The sequence below is a fragment of the Tripterygium wilfordii genome, chromosome 14 (genome assembly GCF_013401445.1).
Source record: "Tripterygium wilfordii isolate XIE 37 chromosome 14, ASM1340144v1, whole genome shotgun sequence".
Lineage (NCBI taxonomy): Eukaryota > Viridiplantae > Streptophyta > Magnoliopsida > Celastrales > Celastraceae > Tripterygium > Tripterygium wilfordii.
The window spans coordinates 523,317-543,900 of record NC_052245.1 but is presented as its reverse complement, the minus strand read 5'-3'; the positions used below and the strand labels follow the sequence as shown (position 1 = coordinate 543,900).

General features: G+C 37.6%; 4 protein-coding genes and 1 non-coding gene across 8 annotated transcripts; 2 read left to right on the top strand and 3 right to left on the bottom strand.

The window, feature by feature from the left end:
- Window positions 1-284: 284 nt before the first annotated feature.
- LOC120014413 (UPF0183 protein At3g51130-like) lies at window positions 285-4,783 on the top strand. Its single transcript, XM_038866361.1, has 15 exons — window positions 285-583; window positions 926-1,008; window positions 1,246-1,320; window positions 1,682-1,749; window positions 1,833-1,938; window positions 2,030-2,090; window positions 2,219-2,385; window positions 2,576-2,638; window positions 2,805-2,852; window positions 3,310-3,423; window positions 3,533-3,632; window positions 3,717-3,778; window positions 4,027-4,131; window positions 4,292-4,352; window positions 4,483-4,783. The coding sequence occupies exons 1-14, from the start codon at window positions 463-465 to the stop codon at window positions 4,337-4,339; spliced, it is 1,221 nt and encodes a 406-aa protein (XP_038722289.1). The 5' UTR covers window positions 285-462; the 3' UTR covers window positions 4,340-4,352; window positions 4,483-4,783.
- A 1,091-nt stretch (window positions 4,784-5,874) lies between these two features.
- Window positions 5,875-5,947, bottom strand: TRNAE-CUC. The gene has a single exon. It is a non-coding gene; the product is annotated as a tRNA-Glu (tRNA).
- A 37-nt stretch (window positions 5,948-5,984) lies between these two features.
- On the top strand, window positions 5,985-8,977 carry LOC120015052 (protein CHAPERONE-LIKE PROTEIN OF POR1, chloroplastic). 4 transcript variants are annotated; one of them, XM_038867249.1, is made up of 5 exons: window positions 5,985-6,126; window positions 6,973-7,170; window positions 7,257-7,360; window positions 7,878-8,328; window positions 8,562-8,977. In XM_038867249.1, the coding sequence occupies exons 2-5, from the start codon at window positions 7,022-7,024 to the stop codon at window positions 8,710-8,712; spliced, it is 855 nt and encodes a 284-aa protein (XP_038723177.1). In that variant the 5' UTR covers window positions 5,985-6,126; window positions 6,973-7,021; the 3' UTR covers window positions 8,713-8,977. The 4 variants fall into 4 exon arrangements, with proteins under 4 accessions (XP_038723177.1, XP_038723176.1, XP_038723179.1 ...); XM_038867248.1 differs by having other exon boundaries at window positions 7,254-7,360; XM_038867251.1 differs by lacking the exon at window positions 6,973-7,170 and having other exon boundaries at window positions 6,092-6,126; window positions 7,268-7,360.
- Window positions 8,978-9,387: 410 nt separating this feature from the next.
- LOC120015051 (probable serine protease EDA2) lies at window positions 9,388-15,239 on the bottom strand. Its single transcript, XM_038867247.1, has 12 exons — window positions 14,812-15,239; window positions 14,293-14,418; window positions 13,920-14,075; window positions 13,429-13,611; window positions 13,178-13,303; window positions 13,007-13,060; window positions 12,855-12,926; window positions 11,841-12,049; window positions 11,631-11,725; window positions 10,912-10,986; window positions 10,457-10,540; window positions 9,388-9,755 (listed from the first exon to the last, which is right to left on the bottom strand). Exons 1-12 carry the CDS (start codon window positions 15,007-15,009, stop codon window positions 9,640-9,642), a joined length of 1,494 nt encoding a protein of 497 aa, XP_038723175.1. The 5' UTR covers window positions 15,010-15,239; the 3' UTR covers window positions 9,388-9,639.
- Window positions 15,240-16,136: 897 nt separating this feature from the next.
- Window positions 16,137-18,669, bottom strand: LOC120014725 (B-box zinc finger protein 19-like). The gene is made up of 5 exons (XM_038866765.1): window positions 18,332-18,669; window positions 17,676-17,772; window positions 17,451-17,566; window positions 17,130-17,354; window positions 16,137-16,547 (listed from the first exon to the last, which is right to left on the bottom strand). The coding sequence occupies exons 1-5, from the start codon at window positions 18,422-18,424 to the stop codon at window positions 16,545-16,547; spliced, it is 534 nt and encodes a 177-aa protein (XP_038722693.1). The 5' UTR covers window positions 18,425-18,669; the 3' UTR covers window positions 16,137-16,544.
- Between the last annotated feature and the right edge of the window lie 1,915 nt (window positions 18,670-20,584).

Here is a 20,584-nt window from a genome sequence, read left to right as displayed (position 1 = left end):
GGGGTAGGCAAATACGGCCCAAACTACAATCTTTGTATATCTCTTCTCTAGTTCTCTATTTATCCTCTTTCCTTTTTGTTGTCTCAAGTTCAACAAGCATTGGACGGTGAGTCGGTGACCCAATGCATCTCACTCGTGTAGTTACTTCACTTTATTTTTTTTAATTAATTAGGTTCAATGGATTCTGATTCTAATCGGTGGGCTTGGACATGATAAACAAATAAAGCCCATTGGGCTAGGAATCACCGAATGTGGGCATATGCAATTGACGCCAATTAGGCGCGGTTCAGCCACTCAGCCAGGCTGACTGGCGGCTTTTGTACGTTTCGTGCGGTGCCGGGGTTTCGTAAAAAAAACCATCCGTGTGGATCACAACTTGGTATAAAAGTCTTGAAACAATCATCAGTACGCACGCCGCGAAAGTAACGGAAGAGAAAATTAAAAGTTCCCACATCGGAAGATATGATGCATCAGCAGCAACACCACCACCTCCAACGACCCCGCCGACGCTGCGAAGGCACGGCCATGGGTGCAATCGTGCTCGATCTCCGTCCAGGAACCGGCATCGGTCCCTTCTCTCTTGGTAATTTCTGTTTCCAAATTCAATTGATAACCTCGTACTCTTTCTTTTGTATTCGTCGAACTGAATTGTGTAAAAACGGCGTTTGGATCGATCTTTTTTTATTTGCCACCCGATTTGATTCGGATAAATGTTATCGGAGAGCAATTTGGATTATTTCCGTCACTGGTTATCACGTTTTTCGTAATGTCATCTGGTTGGGATTGATTTGAACTCTGGAGCGTATTTCGATTTGGAAATTCAGTTTGATTTCGACTTATTAACGTTAGTTGTGGACTTCTAATCATGTTTGTTCTATTTATGGCGCTTTAACTTCGTCGATCGTTTACTTGGTTACCTGTTTAGGGATGCCAATATGCGAAGCATTTGCTCAAATAGAGCAGCAGCCCGATATCTATGATGTTGTCCACGTGAAGTACTTTGACGAGGTTCGTAATAGTTCGGTCTATTGGTTCACCTGATTGCATTGGGGTAGGATTCTTGCAATGTAAATTGCAAACTAATATTTACTTCCTAGTGCTAAATTGTTGATATCTGTCCTTGAATTGGGTATAACATTCAATGCTACTACTGGACTGAGCAGCCATATGTTGAAGACCATGTGAGTTTTGTTATTGTTGTTGCATGAACATTAACCTCTGACAAATATGTATTCCACTATGCAGGAACCTCTTAAACTGGATATCGTTATAAGCTTTCCGGATCATGGTTTTCATCTTCGTTTCGATCCTTGGTCCCAGGTACTCTTTCTCAATACTATTTTTAATCTTTCCAGAACATGACTTGATTAATCTGTGATCATTAATGTGTTAGATCATTATCTATCTGTTGCTTGTACTGTTTGCTGGGTATTGCATCAGATATCAAGTTGCTTCAATCTCATAGCATTTTATATTGTATGGTTTCTCTGGTCTTTGAGACTTGTTTACTATCTTGCTATGTTTTGCTCACCAAATTTTAAGGAAGGCATCCACTTCTTTATGCTGGCTATGAACAAAGATTTAATTTTTGTGCCAAATCAATTTGGTGATGTAACTTTGTTAATCTCTTTATGCTAAGGAGTGCTTAATATTCAATTCAGTAACTCGAATTTTATTGTAGAGACTACGACTTATCGAAATATATGATATCAAACGGCTCCAAATGCGCTACGCCACTTCCCTCATTGGGTGGGTTACCCTGAATGTTTGTTCTATGTTTTTCTTTTTGTTTTTGAACTTTATTATTTGTATTAATCCCTTTCCTTATTTAGGGGCCCATCCACTCTTGCTACTTTTGTAGCTGTATATGCACTTTTTGGACCAACATTTCCTGGAAGTTATGACAAAGACAGAGGTGTCTACCATCTATTCTATCCAGTATGTGCTGTGAATGCATAAGTGTCTATTTGTCTTACTCTAAATGTGTTCGCATTGTAAGCTGGGATCTGTTTATATCTGCACTATGCAGGGGCTATCCTTTGCATTTCCAATACCCAGCCAGTATAAAGATTGCTGCCATGACGGAGAAGGTATCCTATTTGAGTTAGTGAATGTATATTTTACTTTTCCCTTTTTTTTCCTTCCTGTTTCTTTTGTTCGTATTCTCCTCTGCTCTCGGGATAAAAAGCTGTTAATACCCTCCTTCATCTTTTAATAGCGGAACTACCTCTAGAGTTTCCGGATGGAACTACTCCTGTTACTTGTCGTGTCTCTATATATGATAGCTCAACAGACAAAAAGGTCGGTGTTGGGTCCTCAATGGATAAGGCAACTGCTCCTCCATTACCTTCTGGAAGCTTTTACATGGAGGAGGTGCATGTTGAGGTATGATCTCTTTCCAAATTAGGCCTGGTAGGGTGTAATGCCCACTCTATAAATAGGTTCATATGGATGGCTTTATTTAGCTCTCTGCTTGCTTCACAGATGCTTCAGTAGTAGATTATTGGTTACTTTTATTGTCTGATCCTTGTGATTATAGTTATAAATCTAATGCAATTTCATATTTATTCTTCAGCTTGGTGAGGAAATATATTTTTCGGTTGGGGGCCAGCATATTCCATTTGGTGCTTCTCCACAGGTGAATTATTGGTTGACTGTGGTTGAATTCCATTTTTTTGTTTGTGGCACATGAATTTTTTTCTTTTTGCTTGTTATATTATTTTTTTTTTGCGATTGTTGTATTTATCTGATGCAAGGACATATGGTATTCCCTTTCTTCAATGACATTCTAATGCTTGCTACAGGATGTGTGGACTGAACTAGGCCGTCCTTGTGGAATCCATCAAAAGCAGGTACTGCTGAGTTGGAAAAGGATGATGAGACTTTTGTGACTAGCTATATTCATAAGGAGATTTATAATCAGAGAACTAAATATGGAATTCGGTTATCATTTTTGTTATTTTGTGTATGACCACGCGTAGCCAAGCTCAATATTTTCTTTATAAGATAAAATCTCAAATGAAAAAGAATTGGGGATGGAAATGTGAGTGTGTTGGCCCATTGAACTGAATCCTGATATGACTGCATTAAACTTTTTTCAAGAGTTGATGCAGTTTTACCAATGTAACTACTTTCTAAGGCTATTGTTTCGGACACTTGTCTATCCCCTGGTTATTGATCAGCTTTGGGCGTCGTTAATTTATGATTGTGCTTGTTGTTTTATGTTGGTGTTTATGAGTGTTTTCTGTTTTCTTCTTTTGGCTTGAACTACACATTCTATGAGTATAATGATCTTTTTAAGCTTTACAGGTAGACCAAATGGTTATTCACTCTGCTTCAGACCCTCGGCCAAAGACAACTCTTTGTGGTGATTACTTTTACAATTACTTTACTCGTGGGCTTGATATCTTATTTGATGGGCAGGTATTCCAATATCTTCTGCCTCCCTTCTTTTTGTTGTTGTTGTTGTTGTTGTTAAGGAGTGTATCACTTTCATAATATTGTTGTTGGTATTGTTATTTCGGTTTTGCAGACTCATAAAATCAAGAAGTTTGTTTTGCATACTAATTATCCTGGTCACGCGGACTTCAACTCGTACATAAAATGCAATTTTGTCATCCATGGCTCTGACGGCAAGTTGTCCTTCTGTTTGACAAAGGATTTGGTTGAAATTGTTAAGCAGAAATTGATAATTTGTTCCTCATTTCTGTCTGCAGTTGAGGAAGTAAATAATTTTAAGAATAAGATCACTCCGAGCTCAAAGTGGGAGCAAGTAAAGGTGAGATTTTCACTACCTACATGTTTAAAATTTTATTTTGAATTATGAATTTGATGACTTCAGCACGGATCGTGTTTATGGTTCAAATAAGCATAGATTGTTCTTTTCCACTGATTATCTTGATCTGTTTTCTCTTTAAGCGCTATGTGTATAACTTAGTCACCCTTGAGCATCAGCTTGGTACCTTCTTTTGTTGTCCTTTATGGGAAACCTTGTCTGTAACATTGAAGAATTTTTTACCACTGTAGGAGATTCTTGGGGACTGTGGCCGAGCTGCTATCCAGACACAAGGTTCTATGAACAATCCCTTTGGATCTACTTTTGTCTATGGTTATCAAAATATTGCATTTGAGGTAGGTTAATAGACTTATTTTCCTTTCTGTGTATTTACCCTCGAGCTCTCGCTTGATGCATTTATTTACGTCAATTAGATGCAACACTAATTTTACTGATTTTGAGTCCATTTATGTTCGTGACGAGTATCAATAATGCAGTTTTCTTTGGTTTGAGCAGGTAATGAAGAATGGGTATGTTGCAACTGTAACTCTTTTCCAGTCGTGATAATTATCATCCGGTAAGTTCAAGTGGTGGAATCATTCACCTGGTGCTTTGTCTTTTGATTGTATTGAAATGTGTAGAGAGTTTCCATTACATAAAAGTAAATGGTTGCATTTGATTTTTGCCCAATTTTGATGTCTTTTTAGGTTTCCTCAGCTGCATGTTGCTTCCATGTCAGGAGCAAATGGATTTGTATACACTACAGTTGTTGTGAATCAGCAGCTACTGCCTGTGGACCTAATCACGGTCGAATCAATGATAATTGTACATTTATGTATATATTCTGTACAGTTTGGGTTATTGTAGCTTGCAATATCAATATATCCTATATAATATTTACTGGAGTTCCCGAACTGTGTTTCCATTTGACTCCTGTATACTTGATACAGCATGTTGCTTTCTTGCCGCTACATTGATACGAAATTTCTCATCATATTTTTCTGCTCTCGCAGTGCGTGAGTCTCTGTCTAAATAGACATTTACCGTTGCTATATTTTTTGACTCTGTAAATATTCTCGTTAACCATGAATGCAACTAGTCAGAATTGATGCTAATTGTAATTTTTTTCAAGAGACATAGATTTGCGTTTATTTTATGATGGGTAGTGCGGGCTGTGTAACTGTGAGGATTCAGGGAGCCATTTACATTGACCACCGTCAATGAAACTGTTTGAAGTAAATGGTTCGGCCTCTTCCTCAGTAAGTTCCCTTGAACATGATACACGCCCACCCATCTCTGTGCCTGGTCTTATGCACTTGTACTGTCCATAGAAAACCGTCCTGCATTGAGTGAATGCCCGCATGAATGAGACGTACATTTGCCTGTTTTTGTCTCCCCAATCATACCATCCTCGTGGGGTGATGATCTTGTCCATGTACCCTAGAGAAAGTACCCCATGGGGCCATGCCCTGCCCAAGTGGAGAGCATCTGACCCAGTGACCTTTCTGTTGACAAAGAAGGAGCCAGTTTCCTCAAGTAAGCTCCATCTCTTCTGGGCTGTCAAGCTCCACCGAGCTATCAGTGATGGCATGCAAATGGCAGTCTTTATAAAGGGAGAGGACATTTCCAAATATAAAACCTGCTTAAGAACATGGAAAATTTAAGTAAAACCTGTTTGGCTGCAGAGAGTATGCCTGTCCTGAATAAGAATAAAGAGAAACTGCACAAACTGTATTCCATAGTTTAGAGCTAGAGACGAGTGATTGAATTGAATTTACGGGAAATGCAGAGTTTCCTGGTCCTTGGAATAATTTTCATGGATTCATGTGACTGATTGAGATTTAGAATTGAATTTACGGGAAATGCAGAGTTTCCTGGTCCTTGGAATAATTTTTATGGATTCATGTGACTGATTGAGATTTAGAATTGAATTTACGAGAAATGCAGAGTTTCCTGGTCCTTGGAATAATTTTCATGGATTCATGTGACTGATTGAGATTTAGAAGTATTTCATTTAAGAAAAGTCCACTAAGAATTAACAGCATAATTTTATCTTCCAAATTACAATTAAAAATAAAAAAATTTGAAAAAGACAAATATTCCGTTGCCGGGACTTGAACCCGGGTCTCTCGGGTGAGAGCCGAGTATCCTTACCAACTAGACTACAACGGAGTTGAAATCTTGTGAGGGTATAATAGGATTTATTTTAACAAAACGTAGATATTGACGAGCATTCGAGAATTTCCTTCTCTCGAAATAAGCAGGGTTTTGTCCAAACCCTTGCACGGTTTCGCTCCTATCCGTTGGAGTAAACGAGGAAATTTGAGGCAAAATTCGCTTTCGTCAATCAGGTCTGGTTCTTTCTTCTTCTTTTTTTCCTTTCTCTTTGTTAAATATTTCACTCTTCGTTTCTTGAAAAATAGCTTGATTGTCAGTTCGATTATTTGTAGTTTTTCTTATATCTGTTTTACTGGTGAGATAGGTGTCGTGAAATCCTTGATGGTGTACTATTTGCTGATAAGCTTTGTCAATTGTGATTTGAATCAATTTGGATTCGAGGTGGAATTGAACGTTGCTTTTGAATTTTTGGAGGAGCAAATAAAAAACAGACGGATATGATTGAATGATCACATACTCTTCTTCATACTAGTTGAAGTTCCATTCTATATCTATTGTTGTTGCTTAACTGAGACTGTCAACCGCTTGAATAGATGATATAGGTGAATGAATCTTCATAGATGTGTATCAATAGAGACTGAGTTAATTGTCGTCTTGTTCAGATATTACCTTTTACATTATGTTTACCTGCCATGAATGTTTTTTATTTTTTCCGATTTAGGTTATATTAAATTGATGGCAATAGAAACTTTGAGAAATATGGAGGTGACAGATATGTTTTGTTTCAATCCTTTGGACATGATAACATCGTCAAGAATCATACTTTCTGTGCATGTTCCCTTTTTAAGTTTGATTGGAAGAGCAAAGTGGAAAAAGAAAAAAGTTATCAACATTCTAATATTTCTTACATCTTTGTGGTAAATTAAACAAATTGGGTCAGATTGTTTTTCAAAAGGTTGAAATGTCTCTGTGTTTTCACCAAAGGAGCTAAGATCTTATTGACAGACCATGCTTTTATTCTCATTCTCTGCCCTGCAAAGTATCTACTTATTTAGGCTGATCTTATTTTCTTGTTCCAGACGACTTGCACTTCGTTTAGTGTGATTCTCGCTAACGAGGTAAATAGAGATGACTGTGTCTGGATTGGCTGGTAGTCCTTCAAGATGTTGTCTCTGGACACCTGAGCCTGGTAGGCAAAGATTAAAGTGTAAGCAAGTTGCGGCGTTGTGTAGTTTTGGAAAATTTATAGAAAAGACCGAGTTACCATGTCTTAGAAGGTACTGAATGGTTGTTATCTGAATATAAATCTTTGTATTATCTCATCTGCATCTTGACTTTTTCCCCATTCAATCATATACAGAAGTTTTTGGGCAGGTTCCTTTCAACGATGCATTCCAAAGCAAACTCATTTGATCAGTTGTGCAATGGACGCCTCGTATGGTGGTGATATGACAAATGAAGAAACTGGTAACGTTTACTCTTCCTGACTAAAGTACCATGTGATCTTTACTATTCAAATTAATTCTAGGGAAAACATTTTCATTGTTAAATCTAATTTTCATTCAATTGGGCAATTGGCATGACAATTGAAGACCCACACTCGATGTCCACATAAACATTTTGCGAGCTTTTCTTCGAGTGGAAGAGTTTCAATAACCTTCTTGGCCATCCTTGTTTTACGTTGTAGAGATAAGATGCTGATATTTCCCCCTTCTTTTCTTCCCATGTAAAGTGCTGATGTTGTTGGCTTGAGGTGGAATCAACTCTACTTTCAAAACACCATGGTTTATTTTTACATGCACAGGCCACAGCAGACCGTACTCTACAACCATCAAATGGTTCAAAGAGCACAAAATAACACATATGATTGTTGTCATTAGTATTAATTGGTTACATTAAAAAATGATTAGTTGATTTCTTAGATGCTGTTATAGATTGGCGTAACTGAATTTTCTCTGATACATACTACTTGATTCCTGTGCAGGCTCAGCCGCCTTCCCTCGACTTAATGTAAGGGACCCATATAAGCGGCTTGGAATAAGCAGGGAGGCTTCTGAAGATGAAATTCAAGCTGCAAGGAGTTTCCTTATTAATAGGTATGCAGGGCACAAACCGAGTGTCGATGCAATTGAATCTGCCCATGATAAAATAATCATGCAGAAGTTTTATGAGAGGAGGAACCCAAAAATAGATGTCAAGAAGAAGGTCAGGGCAGTAACTCAGCACCGTGTTGTGCAGGCTGTTGCCAGTAGATTTCAATCTCCATCAACACAGTTCATTATCAAAACTTCAGTTGCATTTCTTGTACTTGGTGCTCTCACTATTCTTTTTCCAACTGAAGAAGGACCAACCCTTCAGGTAGCCATTTCACTGGTGGCTACTTTATATTTCCTATATGATCGACTGAAGAGCAGAATTCGAGCTTTCCTTTATGGGTAAGTTGATGTCTTATACTTGATTTTTTACTGTTTTCATAGCTTATTGTTCATTCATAACATGCATCTATGACTTCATAGTGGAATGAATCATTTCGTCGCTATGCTAAATGATCATAGTTTAACAGCCTCCTCATTATTTGAATGAATTTTCAAATCTTCCCTGCTAAATAAATCACAAACAATTCGTTTTTAAGCAGTTTTGAATAATAAAGTTCGTTGCTTTGATGCAGCGCTGCAAGTTTTGCTTTCTCATGGCTTTTCGGAACCTTCTTGATGGTATCTGTGATTCCCCCATTGCTTAAAGGACCAAGGAGTTTTGAAGTGATGACTTCATTGATAACTTATGTCTTACTCTGGGTTTCCTCTACTTACCTTAAGTAGTGCCTATTATTACAAGATCCTGATTTTGTTGGAGCCGTTGGCGTTAAGAGTTCATAGTCCTGGCCATTGATTGATTGTGTTCTAGAAAAGGCTGCGGATGTTGCTGTTCCCAGTGGAGAAAAGATTTACTTCCAGTCTCTGTTTATTTAGTTAGATTTTTCTCACATGGATTGTGTTGTATCCTTCTTACAGTCAACAATGGCCAATTACTTTTTGTTGGATTAGTGGTAATGTGGTATCGCCTAAAAAGCATTTCCGCCATTAATTATTCTGGTTTCTCCACAAGCAAGTACGTGTCTCCATCCCTGAATGTGCCACGTAAGTAAATCATGCCAAGTAAGCAATCATCAATCCACCTGGCAGTAAACCATTGGAAAATGCATTACAGCCTCAAAGGGGATATCACCAAGTGCTCTAATCTAATGGAACTATAAATACTAAGGACATAATAGAATACTGCTTGTGCTAAACAGAATAGGGAAAGAGAGCTTCTACTGTTCTACAGTCTATCAACTACCATAACCATAAATGGCCTCTGCATCTCTACTCAGGACTTTCCCAATCAAATATATTGGAAAAACATTAGGCATCTTTCAAACAGTAAAGAGAAGCGACACCTTCCCAATCCATACATTGGATTTGGGTCCATCAGGATTTTCGTTTCACAATTTACAGTTGGTTTTACCATATTTAAATTAGGTTTGCGGCAAATATGACAGAAAAAGAAAAGGAAAAAACAAATCACTGCGCAGTAATACTCAATGAATGCCTTGCCATACTATACATGTTGGCCCGAGGCACAAAATGATAACTTACAATGGCAATATGGCATTCATAGCGAAACATTCAAGCAGCTGCTGACAGAAGGTAATATATGTGATTACAGTTAGTTAACTGACCAGTTTGCACATATATGTATTCCCACAATCACATGTAACTCCTACCCGTGGCTCGACACTCAGACAGCCACAAGTCTATGTGATCTATAACCTGCTGCCTCACTTTATGAACTGCTTCAGGGGAACTACAGTTCTGGGCATTACCTGAAATGAAAAACAGTCACAGAAAATAATAGTGCGCATTTACTGCGACAAAATGGGGTAACAAACATAGATATCCATGCATAGTTGATAAATGTCACCAGTTAAGCAGTAGTATACAGATGGAAAGAACCAGTTTACTGCAAATTTTCTCATACAGATGGCCATCCCCTGTCCTCAGTTTAGAGAAGTTTAAACGAGTTCACTTGGCACCTCTGACTCACTAATTTCTTCTGTTGAAAGAAAATTACGCTAAAAATTTTCATTCACTTCCACGCCCATTTGAGCAGCTTTGTTCTCTCTTAAGGTCCGAGAAGCTCGAACAATATGGAACTAACACAAGGACCTCTAGAATCCACTTGTTTTGATTCGTTAAACAGTCATTGTCCTTCACAATTCAAGGTAATGTGATTCAGAGCACTTCTTCATGAATAGAGTTCAAAAAACTTAATTTGAGACTATTTATTTATTTATTTCCTCGATTAACTAAATCCCCGTTCTAATAGACACCAAGTGCTATCACTCTCATTTGTCATTCCAGAAAATCAACTAATAACGTATGGAATGGGCCACTGTTGTCATGTTTTTATACAGAGACTGTCTCATCTGAAATGGGCTTTGTCAAACTATTGGTGATGTAAACGTAACTAGATTAGAACTTTAGAAGCTACAATCAAAACGATAGCCAACATGATTGTGCATACCTTCAAGCGATAAAGGAGTTTGAGGACATCCTCGAAGATCAGTACAATGGCCACAGTTATGACAGGATATGATGTAGGAAGGCACTGAGGAAAAAAAATATTTGTTACAGAGAAATAGGGACAATATGACAATTAGATGTATAAAAACTTAACCGCAAATTTGCATTTTAGTTCCTCCTACCAAGGTCATTAATTTATCGATGTGAGCGTGAAACTCCAAATGAAACCATTATTTAATTCAAGTTTATTTGGTAGATAAGAATATACAATAAACAAGTTCATGGTTAAAGGTTGATATCTTTCACTACTTCGGGATATTGGGCATGCAGTTCTCAAATCACATTAACTGAAATTTTCAATGCTGAAAAGATGATAAACAAAAAACAGTTTAAAAGAGAAACATTGGATATCCCATTCGTGGCCAAGATGCTCCATCAGAGGAATTGGAAACTTACTGTCCGGGGATGAAAATTGTTTGGATGCATGACGCCAGGGATCCTGTGAGCCATTTGTAAAAACAATTTTCGAACCTGCAAATGCACAACTGTTAGATTACAAATGCCATAATTGAATGAAGGAATGACGATTTCATTGAAGCGACCACATGCAGAAAATTGTTACATTCATGGTCTGTACTGTAAAGCAGCTTTTCTTTCTAGCCATTAAGTCATAACAAAAACATTTATAGTCTACTGTTACCCAGGGCCCTCAACATCCCCTAAAATTGTTTTCTTTATGACCTAATTTTAATTAAACCATTATTAATGAACATAACTTTCCATTTTCCATTAACAGAGGTCCTAATGAGACAAAATATTCGATATTATCTCATGCAGCATTAAGCCAGGTCATTATGGGTTTCTTTTTTGTCATTATTCATTGGGGATGGGGATTATAATCCCTGCCATTAGGCAGTGACGTAAGGAGCTTGATCACTTGAACATGTAGTGCTCCTTAAGCCAGGTCATTATGGTATATAAAACCTCAAGAACATTAGCTATTATCTCTTCCATTGTGTATGCCTCTCTTTTTTTCTCCATGAGTGTGTGTGAGAGAGTTTAAATTTAGATCTCAACCAGCCAATTTACGTATATAGCAATCTATGCCCTTTAATACTTGTTCAGAGATTATGCAAAGAACAAAGCTATAACAGAAAAGGTAAATATATCTGGACCTGCAATTTTTGTCCCTCCATAGTAGATATTTGTAATGTCAACATCAGGATATATGTCCTTTCCAAATACATACTTGCAGAGGTCCAAATGATATCTGCCACATAAGAACAATTCTTATCAGAGTAAAAAATGCAGAAGAGAGCAAGCAAGACAACACAAAAAAGGTTAGCAATTGTCGTTTCATTGAAAGTAAAACACTAATAGCATGCCTGGCGTCAACTTTTGAGGAACGAATGCTATCATTAGATGGAGCCACCTGAAAATAGGCAACTTCAGTACAAACTTGGAACCACCATAACCGATCTCCACTGTTCTCTGCATTAAGATTTGTGATTTTCAAGTGCTCCTGATTATATGTCGCAACACTGGAGCCAAATATCCCAAGGTAATAATCTCTAACATACTTGGCATAAGCATCCTGCATGAAAGAACATCCGTCAAAATCAACATTAGAACAAGATGTCCAGGCAACAAGATATTCCGATTAAACATTGTCAAACAATATGTATAACTCTATAACCAACATCCGTAGTACAATGAATAGAAGAAAAACGTTATAATGCTAATACTATTAAATAGTAAGCAAATCTTGGAGAATCTGACCATGCACCAGTCACCATCACCCCTTTTCCAACCCAAGTAAGAAAACCAAACAACGAGGGACGCCGCCCCAATGACAAAAAACTAAAATTAAACGAAGAGCTGTGCTTTCAAATAGGAAGGAACAAGTTACTGTGTACTGCCACATGGTAGAGTTGGCCTGGGATGAATCCTTCCAGCCAAGGGGCCCGAGTTTGATTCACCATATTAACACTCTTTCGTAAGTGAAAATTATATTTTTGAATTCACCAAACATTCTACGACTTGCCAAAGTACATGTACATGGGGGAGAGTGGGGCTTTCTAAGTACCCTGGGTTTATATGGGCCATGGTCCACAGTTCCTCGTTGTAAAAAAGAGAGAACAAGCTAAAATGGATGAAAAGAACTCAAAAATTGCGTAAATAAAAAGATACAGTTACCTGTAGCCCACAGAATAAAACTTTCAGTGTGTTAACAAGAAATTTTCAAATTTACCAGTAGCAGAGGCAGTTCTATACTTACAGTCAATAATAATTGCAACACCCCCAGAAATTACAGCTAAAGTTTGATTTTGGAATCTCTCCATATATTTTAAATACCGCTAACTTTTCTGAGGGCACGAGGCAAGAAAAACAGAGCATACCACCAAGTCCTCTCCAGCCTTCTTAGCTTGAACAAGAGGAGAGCACAATACATCTGGATTTCCATACTGAAACTGAAAATTTGTAGTTTTAAACAATATTAGCATGAAAGTCTGACACTAAGTAACCAAACCCCAAAAGAAACCACACATACCGCTATAACTGCCGCATCTGCCAACAGGTACATGAAATCACCATCAATATCAAGCTGCAAAAGTACAAATAAACATCAACAAGTAATATGGTGAATGTTAAGGATTTGTCATGTAGTTCATCTCACATTAGGGGTTCATGGTAAAATATTAAAACAAGATACAAGTCAAACCTCAGATGCACCAAACAATGACTTTATAGCTTTTCGGTCTGAGTCAGTCGACTCAAGTCTTTTTTCAACAAGTTGAGTAGTTTCTTGTAAAGCAGCTTTACATTCAGGACCAGCTGACTCACCAATCTGCATCTTAGCCAACCATACATAAATATTTTGCATCTGGGGGCCAAGAAAAACTACAAAAGGAATAATCTAAAAAAATTGAACAACAACTTAAGGCTGTGTAAGATTTATTAGACTACCATTACCTGCTGGTCAAATTCAGTATAGTTATAGACTGCAAGAACAACTGCAGAACTTGCAAGACTTCCACATGTTAAGTGAGGGAACTTGAGACGAAACCATGCACTGAGAGCTCCGGAATACGATCCACCAAAGACAAACCATGAATTTTCAACATCCGTTCTATTGAGCTTTAGGTTTAAAGACTCCTACAAACAATGCAGAAACAGCATTGAAGAACTAGGCAGAAACAGCATTGGATCGTAGACATAAGCTACTCAAATGATAAAAGATCAGCACTGGGCAGATTAGAACTTATAAATATATTGTCTTGCGACTGATCTATTCTGTGTTCCAGACGGCAGTACTGCAAATATGATTGGATGAAAGCCAAAAATGGAGCAGAAGTAGATCTATGGTATGGCTTGCATCGACACTATGCCAGATTTGAAACAAATACGAAAACTCTAATTAGTGGGGGCCCCCCCCCCCCCCCCCCAACTTCATGAGCAGTAACCTGGTAGCGCTGACGGAAAATAGCCAAATCAAACAGAGCTTGTTTTGATGAAAGAAATCTCAAATTCTCTGTCTTCAGTGATTTGAAGGGGGAACTTTTCCCATAATAACGATGCTCCAGTGCAACAACTGCTGCACCAAACTTCTTTGCCAAAACCTGTACAAGTAGACGGTCTAAGATTTTATTAGTTATTGCATCAAGAACCTTAAAAGATCCATAAAATTCAACTTATTCCCGCGCCTAGAAAAGTATTAAGATAATCCAAAAAAATTATTCATTTAGGCTCTTTCTTGTATGCCATCAAGTATTAACCAACGCCAGCCTCCTTCAAGCTACTGATAAGTTTTAATAAAGGATGAGAACTAAAACTTACACCGAGGTAGTCGTTCGTAATGCCAGTGCATGAAGATTCACCACAGATATTCAAGAAAATCGGCCCATCTGGTGCTTGGAAATAGTCGAGAAATTCATAGTAGCGCTGCTGAAATGTAGTATGATCCTGCAAAAATCAATGCAATCTAAATCAGAAAACTGGAGCACCGTGCACCTGAATATACCAAAATCAGCCAAGATTCCGTTCATTGCTTGCACTAATAATTATTGCAGATAAAACATTTTGGAAAGCGCTCAAACCGCTACTTAAATAGAGAAGTATGAAATTAAGTAATTCTGTAAAACAAATTGATTCAGTTTCTTAACTCGATCTCTCATATTCAATCTCATCATCTTCAGATCAAGAATTTAAGCTAATTTTCTACCACAACAACCGCAAGCAGATAATAGGAGCAGAGAGCAATAATCATTTCCAAAAGAAAAAAGAGCAAATCCGAACCAAAACATGTATTATCCACAGTTCATCGGTGAAATAATAGTTACAGAAAGAGAGAAGTACATAAGGAGAGAAGTGATCGAGAGTCTGATTGAACCAGTGCTCCTCAGTTGTCAAGTAATGGTCGCTTGCAGACACGCGGTGAAACATAGTGCGAGGTACTACATAACCATAAGAGAAGCTCGAGAACATCACCATCAACACCACCACTACCACAGACGAAGTCGTTGCGGCCATCGAAATCGAGCCTAGCGTCCGCATCTTCTGTTCTCTGCTCCACAATAGGAAATTTACGAAAGGATAATCAGATGCTGGTCAGGGGAATACTCAATTACTTCGTTAAACTAGACGAGACACGTGCGTCTTTTGTAATCTTGAATTTAATCTGATCTTCCATCTAAACTGCGATTAACCAAAGTAAAGCAGATAATAGGATGTTGAAGACTCAGAGAGTTGAAGTAGTTTCTTTCTTCTTTTCTTTTTTTTCTAATATTTTCTTTTTCTGGCAAAAACTCGACTTTTATAGAAAACTGGACTCCGAAAGCAACAGGGCCCGTTATATTTTTCAATTCGAGCCTGTCAGGCCCACTTATTGATAGGCATCAAATTAATGGCGGGTATATCCCCACTTTTTATGTTTTTCTCTTCTTCTTTTTTTTTGAATTCTAATAGTTGTGATTTTTTTTGGGTGACCGCACATCATATAAATTTATCCTTTAGACATTTGATATGGAACTAAACTCAAGCCATCAAGTCTTCTATCTTAACCCATGATACGTGGAACAACAAGCGATTCAGGAGATAAATATTGGGAATTGAAAAATTTGCGAGCACATAAATTTTTCACCTGACGATAATATAAGTTGGGCAGAAGTCTAGTGCATAGCCACAAGGACATTGCTTCTAATGAGAATCGAACTGTTGAATATCTTAAGCATGAAAATAGAATTAAAAGTGAACAGACATAAACCTATAAATAATGTAGGGTTATACAAAAATTATCGATATAACTGAACAAATCGATCGGTTGTTTTCAAAAAAAATTACATATTTCTTAAAAATCGACAGATAACCAAAATAATTAATTGGTTAGTCGGTTAAATTCATGTCAAAAAAAATTAATTGTCACCTACCATTTTCACCCCTAAATAATGATTTCATTAATTATTACTAGAATTATAAGAGCAATTTTTATGATTAATTATTATTAGACTTATAAGAGCAACTTTTTAAGAGATAAGGACATCGTCAACATCGTAGAGGTCCAATTAAGAAAATCCATATTTTATGGCCCATATAATAAACTTTAGCCTATGGGGACCAGTATTGCTTTGCGCGGACGGGAAGTTTCCCAGCACTTTCCCTCAAAGCTTTAAGCAACAAATTCAATCAAGAAGTTAAAAGACACATTCTTTGTTCTTATGCTGAAAATTTTGGATGATGCCCACCACAACAGGAACTCTAAGCTATACAAATACAAGGTCATGGTACAGTTCTGAAACACTCTCACCATGCATCCAATGATTCAATCAAAATATTGCAACATTATATTTCTTTGGATGTAACCATGTAAGGGTATGACTATCATCCAACTATTCTAACCATTGTGCTATGTTACCAAACAAAAAATATTCTTCAAGCCTCTCAATAAGCACATTGCTGGCTTTAGCAGAATGAAGAGAGCGAAAACACCAAAACATACTGGAAGGAAATACAGGTGTAGATGGACCTCGCTCGCCTTTTGGACCGTCTTACAGCATACCCATTGAATCATGCTTCCAGGTTGTTCATCATCATCACTGCAGTTTTAGAACAAAAAAATTATAGTTAACTTGAGATGTGACATGCAGTAGTAAACTTGTGATGCTCAGAAGAATCAACATATCTCACAAAATGGAACAATTAAGTTAACTGATGGAGAAAGTATACGAAATTATAATGCGAAATTAACCCAATACCCTTCGGAACTGACGAAAGAAGAAACCGAGATCCCTTTTAGTACTCCATCTCAACTTTATGTTTCAACTCCTAATTCCTAAAACTAAACAGAACGTAATTTATTTGTGAAATTTTAAGTTTGAAGTCAAACAGTGGTTTTAACTTTTAAGCACTCAGAAACTATAACCTTATTCATTTCGTCATCTGATACATACCCGCCTCGTGATTCATAACTGCCTGCAAAATCTTAGTCTCTAGAAGAAGGTAAAATCAAAACTATATTAGCTATAACAGCAACCCGCCTCGAGTCCAAAGGACAATGAGTCAATGACTCATGTGCCATGAACCCACATTGGCACTGTTCCATGTCTTTGGAAAAGATTGGATGCATGGAGAAAATAGATAAGCTTGAAACTTTACAATCCACTCCCAAAATGTCAAACCTGATTATCGGGTAGTCCATGTATTCGTTGAGGCTTCAAGTTCAAATCAATTAATTTGGTAGCATGCCCATCAACTGCACCATCTGGAACAGGTGAGGCCCTGTGATTCTGTTGATTATCTCCCACAATGAGGTTAGCTGGCTGACTTTGTCCTCTTTTTGTCTCACCCGGATCTGTCTGTTGTGAAGCTGGGTCATCAAGCTGATCAAGTTTATCCCCAGGAAACTAGAGAACAACAGAAGAATGTAAATCTTACACTGGCCTACGCATAACATAGTTGAAAAGTTAACCAGATCCATTATGGGAATGAAAAAGACAAACCTCAACTCTCTGCCTGAACAGCAGATATCTTCCATGCATTCTTTTACCTCCAACATGAACAGCCATATCACATTGCAAACAGAGTGAAGTTCCATCTATCTCACAGTAAAAGAAAGCTAGACAAATTCCAGGAGGCAAACATCAATTTTCTAATGTTAATACTTTCATAAAAGGAATGCTTCGGCAAGAGGAGTGCATATTTCAAAACAAAAGGAAACCGCATACCAGGTGCATTTTCACATATGTCACAGCGAGGAATATCACTGGGGGCAGCTAGACCCACACGAACATGCCGACTAGCAAGCTTATTACACAAGTGGACCTACCATCCAGATCAAAAGTTTTAGGCTTTTAACATTAAGAACAGTTGTTAAACACAGAGGTTCAAAACAACATAGCCTTGTGGTGAGATTTACGATCTCAAACTAATCATAACAAGATATTTGGTCAGTTACACCAAGAACAAGAGCATGATGTTACAAATTTTAAGCATTTATAAAGACAGAAGCAGTTCGAGTTCACATTTCTTTTAAAACTACAAGTCTACAAAATCTCTACTCCAAAATCTTTATCATGAGCACAAATCTACAAACATGGAACATCAAATAGCTCACATCGTTATGAACAGTTGACCCAGTAGATAAAGGACAAATTCCAATTTCTGGAAAAGGGTTAATAACAATAATAAACCTTAAAATCATCGCCTAAGAACAATCGGATGCTTAGTAACACGTAAGAGTGTAAATAATGGAGTTTGTATGTTGTGTGAATGTGATGACCCATTATATCAAATGGGTCTCTTCCTTAGCTGTTATACTAGCAGGTGGCGGAGCAGAAGAAGTATTATAAGTGGACAATAAGACATGGAGTCGAAAGCAAACCTTATCATCACAGGAACGGCAGAGAGCAGCCTCATCGGCGGCGCAAAACACGACGGCGACGGCGCTTTCACAGGCGTCACAAAGCGTTCGCATAATTCTCTTCCACTCTCATCTCTCCAACAACGGAACCACCCACCAATAACCGTACTCATACACGACAAAAAAAAAACCACCCAGAATTCAAGTACCTACGATGTTACTTTTTCTTGCTGGTGTTTTTATTGCTGTTGCTGAAGATGATGATGGATGGATGGGATTTCAATGGTGGACCTGGAGGGATCATGGAAGACATTGTCTTGGATTGGAACATGTGGCATTGTCATAGGCGCACAACGGCACAAAGAGAGAGTCACTCTGTTTCTGTTTGCTATGGTGATTTTGTGGCCACAAACTTAAAAGTCTAGTGGGCCAGGGTGGTTGAAAGCGGGCTCTGGATTATTCTAGCCCACTAATTTGATATCTAAGTGGGCCCCCATCTATCTCCGTTTTATTGAGATTAAAGCCCAGCCGTACACGAGGGATCTCAGACTGAGTGCACCGACACCGCATAGTTCATAACAGGTGTCACAATCACTATTGGTCGTCGAATTTTCTTTTAGAAAATTAAATTTCGATATTTTATATTTAAAAACTTGAATAATTCAAAGACTTCCACCATTTCCCTTGTTTATTATTATAAACCACATATTTAAAAATCAGAATTTTAGTTTGTTGAAAGATGACTATCAAAGTACGAAAAAGACATTCGTCCAGCAATTGAGATTCCAATTGTTGAGGTAGGGATTTCAGTTGTTGTGATGTCTAACATTGTTGATGCAAAGTAAAGGAAAAAATGCTCACCCAAGCGAAATTATAAAAAAGCAAAGAGACCAAAAGATTAATGAAGAATTTTTCTTTTGTGCTCAAACCATAAATCCAATTCTTACTCTACTTCTCTTTCACAGAGCATGAACAAAAGAGGCTTGTAAGTTGTAAATGTGCCTTGTGTTAAGCATGATCTTCTGGAGAACTTAACTGGGCCTGCATTCAGCTGAGGGCAATGTTGGGCTCGTGGTGGTCCATGAACAGCATTTTTGAGGGCACAAATTTTACTATGGACTCGTTCAGACAGGTTTCGGCGCTTTGCTTTGTTTCGATGTTTTGTACTTTTTGTTGGGCTTGAGAAGGCCCACATCACATGCTAATAAATATAACGAGCCCCGGGCATGTAGGGCTACTTTGTGGCTGGCTTGAATAGGGAACCTTGGGCCTTTGCTTTTCGTTCGTGATTGACAATTATGGCCCTCAAGATAGTCATAAACAACTTATTATTGACATGATATATTCAAATAAATAAGTTTTGGTTGAGATCGTGAAATTGATTGTGTTAATTCTTTATAAATACGGAAGATTACAAGTTCAACTCTTATATCCATCAATTTTGACGTAATTTCCCACACTCGGCCCGAGTTTAGAGCTTGTCTAGTACATGATATATGTTCAATTTTATATGCAGCATTCATGGGGAAGAAAGAAAAAGTGGAAGGCACACCGCACATGCGTAATACGCAGACATACATATTTTAAACATCACAAAAGTACAATTTCGAATGGATGCGTATGTATATTTGTGATAATTAGTGTCTCCATTAATTCAAAAGTATAGTAGTGACATGTATGGCATGGGGTCTCCTAGCAAAGACTAATGTTCATGAATGAAATTGGTTCTTCTCTTCTCATGTGGCACATGGGGCTGTTTACTTCATGATTGATTTCTTTTAGTCAAAATGGCCCCTCTATCAATCGGCAGCTTTTTGTTTGCCGAGCTATAAAAGGGCAGGAAATTCAACGTTGACCCACACCTAATACTTCCAAAATCCAGTATCCTATCTGTATATGTTACTCATTTTTCTGTATCTTCCGTAATAATACTTTTTAACCAAAAACACACTATACAATATTTTCATTTGGATATCCAATTTATATCTTTTAGACATTCAATTTGAGTCTAAATTCAGGTCGTTAGGCCCACATACACATAAGTTTATCATTCAATGACATGATAAATTGGGTCAAAACTCATACAAAATTGTCATCTAAACATTCAATATGAATATAAACTCAGGCTGCCAGTGTCTCTAACATCCATACAATTTGACTACATAAAGATTCACCAAATAGGCTATCATCCAAGTGATTTTTAATATTAATACACATTGAGACGATTTGATAACTTTCGATATATTAATAGATCGAGTATGACTTAAAAATCAC